This window comes from Bombus vosnesenskii, unplaced genomic scaffold, assembly GCF_011952255.1.
Source record: "Bombus vosnesenskii isolate JDL3184/JDL3185 unplaced genomic scaffold, Bvos_JDL3184-5_v1.1 scf7180000013274, whole genome shotgun sequence".
In the NCBI taxonomy this organism is placed as follows: domain Eukaryota; kingdom Metazoa; phylum Arthropoda; class Insecta; order Hymenoptera; family Apidae; genus Bombus; species Bombus vosnesenskii.
In genome coordinates this window covers 1,585,177-1,593,337 of record NW_022882932.1, presented here as the reverse complement: position 1 = coordinate 1,593,337, position 8,161 = coordinate 1,585,177, and the positions used below count along the sequence as shown (strand labels likewise).

The following is an 8,161-nucleotide window of genomic DNA, read 5'->3' as shown; positions in this document are numbered from 1 at the left end:
TGTATTTCCATCATAGCAAAACTCGTATCATGATATATATAGAACTTAGCTTTCAATAATACACTAGAAATATCACTCTAATTCAGGCATCATACATCATACTTGAAAAATTACACCAATTTTCACTATCATCTTAATATTGTATAAGAATAAAAAGTACTGTAAGATTCAAACAGAATTTCATTTAGTTAATGTCATTCAATGTTATGTAAATGAATAATTTGCAAGAAGTTATACAAAACCTTAATTATGTTCAGTGTTAAAGATTAAATATTTCACTCTTTTTTTAGTTGGGAATATCAATGTAAAAGATATATATTTACAAGGTAAATGCTAACAACTTGAATTCGACATAATTTGTTCATATGTTCACACATTTATATAATTCCCATAGTTAGCGTTGAGGCTGCAAACAGAGTGAAAGAATATATACAACAATGCGACAACTACAATATTTAACAAAATTGATACTGTTGTAGCACACAATATTTCATATAAGAATCGAAATATTTTGAAGACGTTTATTAGGAATGCACTTTAAGATTCTTTCTATTTGAAATTTTTTATGAGAATGAATGAGGATATATGTTTACAACTATACTTTATTTGTTAGCTTATGTATTTATTTAAAATTTTAAAAACGTCATACATCCTAAAATAGTAATGAAAGTAAGAAGTATGTATATGCTACAATATATCTTGCAGCCTACTTTTATATCTTTATTGTTTTGTATTGTTTGAAAACCTAAAAAGGGGGACATAAAGTTCAATATCAATAAGATATTTAATAACTCAGAAGATATGTATAGAAAATATTAATATAAAAAGAAATTATTGAAAAACAAAATAATATACATGTAAATATGTATATTATGTAAAGTAAATATATAAAAAATAAAGCAAAATCCTTTTTTCAAAATTTATAGAGATAAATTTACATGAGCAATCTTACTCTATCAATATCTATATAAATTGTATAAATTGCAGCTTTTATTTTTGCACTCTATTTGCAGCTTTATAAACTTAAAAAAGTTTATGTAGCACAACATTTTTTAATTGTCTTGAAGAAAAACTATTTGCACATTATATGCATAACAACTTATCAAAATCAAATTATAATAATTTCTTAAATTAATAATCCTATGGTTATTTAGCGATTATTATTTAAACCAACTAGTTGAGTGAAGAAAAGGAAAATACAAACTTTCATATTAGTGTATAGTTAATATATAATATATAATAATGAATTGAAATTTATGATGAATATGAAATTTATGAGGTTTTGTAAATACAATAAATCCAAAACAATAGTAATTTAAAAAAACATGAAAATATAGCACACAAAAGTATAACACTCCGAGGCCAAAATGAAATTTATAAAATGTGTTTCATAAAATACCTATTAGCTAATTATCGAAACTTGATTTGTTTTGTAGCCAATAGAAACATACAGAATCAAGTCAGAATAATAAGCGAGCGAAATATAGTTTGACTTTAAGAAAATGTAAATATTTCTTTTTATCGTCAATGAGTCAAAGTCGAATACCTTACTTTATTAACATTCGCACAACTTTCCAAATTATAGCTCTACTCTGTTCTACTGTATATCAAAACTTTACCGTTATATTGCGCACTTATATAAATTAAAAAAAAAATTTCAGTGTGTAAATTAATTGATTAAAATGAACCCATTACGAGCAAACTAAATTTAACGCATACTGTTAATTACTTTTTTGTTTTACATCAATTTATTTATAAAACTATTAGTTTGGTAAAGTGAATAAGTGATTACTTTGTTATAGATAGAGCATTTAAATTAGCCAATAAATCTTTCACATCATCCTGAACTTGATTTGACGTGTTTGATAAAGATAAACGTGAACACAAACTACTCAAGGTTTCCATACTTTCGTGAGTATCTTTATACTTTTGTAAATATGCCAACAACATACTAATTATGCTTTGCACTTCATCTTTGATCTTCATCATATCCTTCCCTTTACAGTTTTGCAATAACTTTAATTTTGTTTGTGCTAAGTGTAATGGATTATAACCATATTGATCTAAGCATAAGGGATCCGTTCCGGCATTTAAAAGGAGTGTAACTACAGATATTTTGCTTGTCACGGCTGCTAAATGTAATGGTGTATTACCTACAGAATCACGAAGATTAGGATCTGCACCATATTCCAATAACAAACGAACCATGTCTGTATAACCCCTGTAATAGCATATAATATTACTACTATGAAATATTTATTAAAAAATGGTAATTTAGTGTTGGTTATGTGGGTCAAATTTACCTGCAAGAGGCAAGATGAAGAGGAGTTCGTCCTTGTTTATCACCACTGTTAGGTGAAACATTAGAATCTAAAAGAATTTTCATCACCATGGTGTTGTTTGTAGCTGCTGCAATTCTCATTCTATGTTGAACAAGACGAGTGTAATCATCAACCAGAGAAACAAAGTGACGGTTTCTGCGTTTTTCTTTAGTCAATTTTATTTTGCTACAATAAACATGTTCTAAAAAGAAGAATGCAGAACATTATTAGAAAAAGATAATTATGTTGTTGATATATGCATAAGGTAATCATTAATATTTTCTTGTTATATATTTTGTTAATTATTATTGCACAAAAATCTGGATTTCTGTAATTTGAATTGAAGGTATCATAATTAAAAAGGATTTACACAGTAACTTACGGTTTACTAAAAATGTTCTAGCTGTTGATGAACCGACAGAATTACACTTGAAGGGGAACTTAACCTCTAAAACCTGCAACAAATTATTTTTTATATACTTTATACGTCATATTGTGATTACTTCACAAAATTTGTATGATATTTTCTTAATAAGAAAAATAAGTAGTTATATTAATCACTTCTATATTATTATAAGTAATCTAATTGTTCGCTATAATTTATTATAGCATAAATTAATAATTTCACATACTAACAATAATTACATTATAAATAACGAAAAAGTATTAAACGCGTTCATATTAATAAGAGGAGAAACAATCAAAGGTGATCACCAAAATATAGAAGTATGTAAAAATATTTTATATAAAAAAACAATACTTACATTAGGGGATACACCAATATATGGTCTTGAACTACTTGCTGGTGTATAATTTTGAACACCATCGTGCATATTTGATAAGCAAACAGACGAATTTGGTTTAAATATAGTGTGAACAATGCCGGGTTTAATTTCTTGTATTTCATTGTAATTATTATTACAAGTTATTATTGTAGGAGCTGAACTGGCATTACTAATTTCTTCCATTGTCATATCTTCACTTTGAGCGATCGAACTATCGTCTGAATTGTTACTTGTTTCGATTCCTGAATCCACAGATGTCATTTTGACATTCACTAACGTATTAGATACAAAACACTTCTCTTTCTAAACTCAAATTATACTACGTATATATTCTCATACCAGGGCACAAGGACTCAGGACTGTGTCGGTAAGACAATAATAACAGTTCTGGGATTAGTCACTTAGGTTTATATCATATTGCCAACTTTAAAATTCGTTTTAGTCTACCACAAAGTGAAATCAGAAGATTCTTTGATAGTGTTGCGTGGCTTTCCCAACAGTTGGGGAATTTGGCACGGTTGCAGCCCGTGAAATGCTGAAGCACTCTGCTCGTGTTGCAACTTCAAACAATTCGACGTTTAAATGAAGAAATACATAACAATAAAGATTAACTCGAACAATAATTTTTTTTTAAACTAATTATATTTAAAACTAAGTATTTATAATAGATTGACTACTTTAACAAGATTTGCGCTTTAATGAAATTTATTTAGACACTGAACTCAGCGTAACGGTCCTAACGATCTAATGATTCTAACGTTTCTCTATTTTTTGGGTCACAGAGTGACCCAAATGAGTTTTGGGTCACATTTATTCGCTTGGATTTACATGAGAATCTACGATTAATTTGTTATCCAATAAGACAAATTCTTACTAACTAATGCTAGTACACATTATTTTGATTGGAATTTACAATATTAGAAAGCGAGCGATTTATGCTTTGTTGACAATGTTCTGTCCCATGGTAAGGAAAATATATATGAAATTTGAGAGTAATCACAGTTGTTACTGATAAACAATTTTAAAATTAATCGATAAACTTGTTAAATAACTTTTGTTCGTTGTATCAGCTACGCCGCTGTACAATTAAATTCGCGACATTAGAATTTGCCCTATATCACACAAAATATTCACACTAAAGGGAGCCACCAGTTGACAACAATAAAAAGTTACGTATAAAAGACTTTATTTTTAATATACATATAAAATAGGTACAGTTATATAAAAAATATTAATAAATTATATCTTTATGTATTTACTTTATTATGTAAAATATAAACATTAAATGTAGTCTACCTCATTAATACATATTCTATGGTTTATGTACCTAGTATCACCAGAGGTATCACTTAAATGAACTGCATTATAAATATTCCTTAAAAATATTGTCGAAATAAAATGTCATTATCTACGGCAAAAACAATACTTCGAACAAGCTATTCGACGCGTTAGTGTGAAATTATTTAAAATAGTTGTTTAAAATAGTTACAATATGATGAAATAATTACTCTACCAAAACCATATATATTCCATCACAATTGTTAAACTTTTACTATTTTTATACAATAACCAAAAAATTTGTTCAGATATCAACTATATTTTTGTTTTTTAGATTTTACTGTTGCTATCAATAAATTTCATACATCTTTCCCAATATATTTGGATCAGAGATGGAGGGCAGCGTAAGGATAAATTTTATGCAAAATATAAACTTATATCTATATATATTAATTGTGAAATGTCATATGATTTAATAATTACAGAAGAAACTTGACAAAAAATCCAAATACTACTGGTCCATTGCTTACTTTGTCTGACTATTCTTTTAAAGATAATAAACCTGTCCCATATGCTTCAAGACAGTTGAAGCGTATACAAAAGCATCAAGAATATATGGTATTATTTCAAACATTATTTTCTTAATAAAATTTTCAGTAAAATGGCGTAATAAATAAAATGCTTAATTTACAGAGAAAAATTATTAAACTAGTTGGAGAAATTGATTTTGCAGTTGAACGACATAGTAGATTATTGAAAGAAAAGGAAGAACAGGAACAGAAAATTTTGGATAGTCAATTGAAACCTAAAGGTGTGTTGCCAATTATCAATGAATAATATTTTTTAATTCATTTCACAATTTGTAAATAAATGTAAAAAGTAAAATATGCTATATAAATTTTGCTACTTTATTTTTCAATATCTTTCCATTACTTTTATGTGACAATTTATCAAAATGAGACAAACAAATTTTTTAAAATAATGTGATAATTTATTTTAAATCTATATATATAACTTTATTTGAGCTGGTAATCACTAGGATATTTTATAAGTCGTGGAATTTTATCTCTTTCCTCTTGTGGAATATCATACAGTTTAACTGGAACAGATCTTAATTGTTTAATCTGATTGGTAACATTATCTAACATTTCTTTGGGTACATTATCATCAGGAAAAATGTGTAACCTCTGCATGGTATATCTTCTTTGCAGAGTTCCATCCATTACTCTATAAACTGCTTTCTTAACAATCTATATGTTACAAATAAAAAAATATATATAGTGTAATAATACAATCAAATTTTTTAATATATTAGTAGTTTATGAAAATCTGTCAACTACCATAGTAGGATCTTTACTATGTAATTCCCATGCAAGAGTCCAAGTAGCTCCACCATGGAATCCAGTATGATGAAAATATACTCGCTTTTGCCACTCATCTCCACGCAATGCAATTTCTTTGCTATTTATTACTATTACGTGGTCACCACACTGGTCTATATAAAAATTAGAAAATTTAGAATATTATTTATGCCTATCTTGCAATCTGTGTTATTATATGCATATGTATATATTTCATTTGACTTACTCATAGGATGATATATAGGTTTGTATAATCCCATAAGGTATTTTTTTATCAAATGTGCACTTCTATATGGATTTTGCCAAGTTGCATCAAAAATGTGCCAAACACATGCAAAAGTACCCCAATGCTAGAAGTGAAATGAATAGATGATAAATTAATTAATTAGTGTAATATCAAAATGTAGTGACAGACATTTAAGGTGCATTTAACGAAAAAATGTTTAAAGATTGTTTTTAAATTCATTAACCTACAAAATTTGAGAAAACATAAATAATGAAATGAAGTAAATAAAAAAGCTAACCTGTCCTTTGCGCAGAAGAGACATTCTGCAGTTTGTATTCAAAATTTAGTTTTGAATGTACGAATAATATATATTTTTAGATTCTGTTAAACATCGTATTTTTAGGGTTAAATTCTTATATCAAGTGTACGATCTTCTAACTAAAATTTTCCTAACGTTGGCAATACTTGCACTATAAAATACTATTACCATCTAACGGTGAATAGATGAAACTAATCGAGGTGGCAAAATCAGAAAATCCAAATTTTTCTGCTGCTGGGCAGAATTTTTTAACTTTTGAGGGCTGAAATGAAAGTTCAGAATCTAAGGAATCAATTAAGCAAGGTTAGTTACAAGCAAGTTTAAAAAATCGTCCAACCAAGAATTTTTAATTTTACTTCCTGTCGATAAAACGTGTAATTTATGTGATTTATATCCTTCCAATTTAAAATTATTCTTTCGTTTGCAAGGTACCACTTCAAGGTCATTGTAATTTAAGTTGCTAAACTTATTTTTACGTATACTACAATATCGCATTATGCAAAATATATGTTGACATACAAACAAATTTTAATGAAATGTTTGAAACACTATCAAGATGACCTTCACAGGCTTTTTTTTCATCACAATCAAATGCACACCTCGAAAACATTTAAGTCCTCTTTTAGTCTTTGTCTTAATAATGTTGGAAATAATTTAAATGTTCAATCTAAAATTAACATTCTATATACTTAATAATACACGAAATATTTTCGTTCTTGCGCAACATTATCAGATAGATAAGTTTTACATTTATTTACATATTTCAAATATCATTTTAGAACCAAATTACAAAAGTTATTAAAATAAACTTGAAGAGGAGTTTTTTGGTAACGATAATGAAACTGTATTTCAAATGTGTTGAATTTGTCTATTAACACAGACAAAATATAATATATAAATTATTGAAACTAATCTTCATATAATATTCACATATAAAAAAGTTAAAGTAATAATAACAAATTAAATCTATTTAGATCCTGACTTTCTGATGCTTCTATCAATACCTTATGATGTAAGTTTAAAATGTATAGAGTAATACACGACAAAAATTTAAAATTATAGGAAAATAAAGAATGCTAGGATTTGTTTATGCAGGTAAAAGAATGTAAAAGAATTACAAGATAATTTACAATTTATAAGTATTTTAATGCAATAATAATATAATAATAATAATCAATAATATCAACTAATAATGTTATTAAATACTTTATACATATACATAGTAATGTATTTATAATTATTCGCATTTTATCATTAAGGAATTATTAGTATTTAATAGTAGCAAAGATTTTATGTAAACAGGTAAGTCTTTTTCGCACGATCAGTCCTTTGTTACAAAAAGAAGTACATTTTGTCACTCCAACTGTGTTTTCTAATTCGAAAGTATCATTGATAAACCAATATTAGTATTAATTAAACAGCAGTAAAATATTTGTTATAATATTTCACTTATGCATGATTCTATATATTTATTTATTATAAATTCATTTGAGAAAGTGTTTTGCATTAGTTATAGTTTTTTTTTATCTATGAATATTGATAATTTTGAAGTTACCAATCATGTTCAGGAGTCTACAAATAGTATACAAATCTTTGTTTACTTTCTTATTTCTATTTCTAAATTCCATTATAATCAAAAGAGGAACTTGATTGTTCATTTAGGCAAGTATAGCACCAAGAGGTAAATATTGTTTTCCAAAGCAAATGTTGTTAGTAAATAATATGGAAAAGTCAACAGGATAGATACAAATTCATAATTTTGTTCTCATGTTTATGCAGTTTTACATAATAATGAAAAGCATCATTATATATACATATATGCATACTGATTGTATAAATGATATAGATATTAATTTTTCAATTTCGTGATT

At 26.6% G+C, this 8,161-nt stretch overlaps 3 protein-coding genes across 3 annotated transcripts; 1 reads left to right on the top strand and 2 right to left on the bottom strand.

Annotated features, from left to right (window-relative positions):
• Positions 1-1,703: 1,703 nt before the first annotated feature.
• Positions 1,704-3,796, bottom strand: LOC117231830 (ankyrin repeat domain-containing protein 54-like). Its single transcript, XM_033490669.1, has 4 exons — positions 3,086-3,796; positions 2,704-2,776; positions 2,304-2,523; positions 1,704-2,221 (listed from the first exon to the last, which is right to left on the bottom strand). The coding sequence occupies exons 1-4, from the start codon at positions 3,365-3,367 to the stop codon at positions 1,789-1,791; spliced, it is 1,008 nt and encodes a 335-aa protein (XP_033346560.1). The 5' UTR covers positions 3,368-3,796; the 3' UTR covers positions 1,704-1,788.
• A 607-nt stretch (positions 3,797-4,403) lies between these two features.
• On the top strand, positions 4,404-5,286 carry LOC117231836 (39S ribosomal protein L52, mitochondrial). Its single transcript, XM_033490677.1, has 4 exons — positions 4,404-4,553; positions 4,719-4,788; positions 4,870-5,002; positions 5,078-5,286. Exons 1-4 carry the CDS (start codon positions 4,505-4,507, stop codon positions 5,219-5,221), a joined length of 396 nt encoding a protein of 131 aa, XP_033346568.1. The 5' UTR covers positions 4,404-4,504; the 3' UTR covers positions 5,222-5,286.
• Positions 5,287-5,353: 67 nt separating this feature from the next.
• LOC117231834 (39S ribosomal protein L13, mitochondrial) lies at positions 5,354-6,437 on the bottom strand. The gene is made up of 4 exons (XM_033490675.1): positions 6,270-6,437; positions 5,972-6,095; positions 5,725-5,879; positions 5,354-5,634 (listed from the first exon to the last, which is right to left on the bottom strand). The coding sequence occupies exons 1-4, from the start codon at positions 6,291-6,293 to the stop codon at positions 5,401-5,403; spliced, it is 537 nt and encodes a 178-aa protein (XP_033346566.1). The 5' UTR covers positions 6,294-6,437; the 3' UTR covers positions 5,354-5,400.
• Positions 6,438-8,161: the final 1,724 nt, after the last annotated feature.

What these genes read in the sequence shown, in the direction of transcription:
- LOC117231830 (XM_033490669.1), bottom strand. Translation starts at nt 3,367, where the DNA reads ATGACATCTGTGGATTCAGGAATCGAAACAAGTAACAATTCAGACGAT. An exon ending in ATATTGGTGTATCCCCTAAT is followed by an intron (nt 2,777 to 3,085) that starts GTAAGTATTGTT and finishes AATTTGTTGCAG; the next exon opens with GTTTTAGAGGTTAAGTTCCC. An exon ending in CTTCATCTTGCCTCTTGCAG is followed by an intron (nt 2,222 to 2,303) that starts GTAAATTTGACC and finishes ATGCTATTACAG; the next exon opens with GGGTTATACAGACATGGTTC.
- LOC117231836 (XM_033490677.1), top strand. Translation starts at nt 4,505, where the DNA reads ATGTCATTATCTACGGCAAAAACAATACTTCGAACAAGCTATTCGACG. An exon ending in TCGAACAAGCTATTCGACGC is followed by an intron (nt 4,554 to 4,718) that starts GTTAGTGTGAAA and finishes TTTGTTTTTTAG; the next exon opens with ATTTTACTGTTGCTATCAAT. An exon ending in AAAAGCATCAAGAATATATG is followed by an intron (nt 5,003 to 5,077) that starts GTATTATTTCAA and finishes CTTAATTTACAG; the next exon opens with AGAAAAATTATTAAACTAGT.
- LOC117231834 (XM_033490675.1), bottom strand. Translation starts at nt 6,293, where the DNA reads ATGTCTCTTCTGCGCAAAGGACAG. An exon ending in CTCTTCTGCGCAAAGGACAG is followed by an intron (nt 6,096 to 6,269) that starts GTTAGCTTTTTT and finishes TTTCACTTCTAG; the next exon opens with CATTGGGGTACTTTTGCATG. An exon ending in ATAGTAAAGATCCTACTATG is followed by an intron (nt 5,635 to 5,724) that starts GTAGTTGACAGA and finishes TGTAACATATAG; the next exon opens with ATTGTTAAGAAAGCAGTTTA.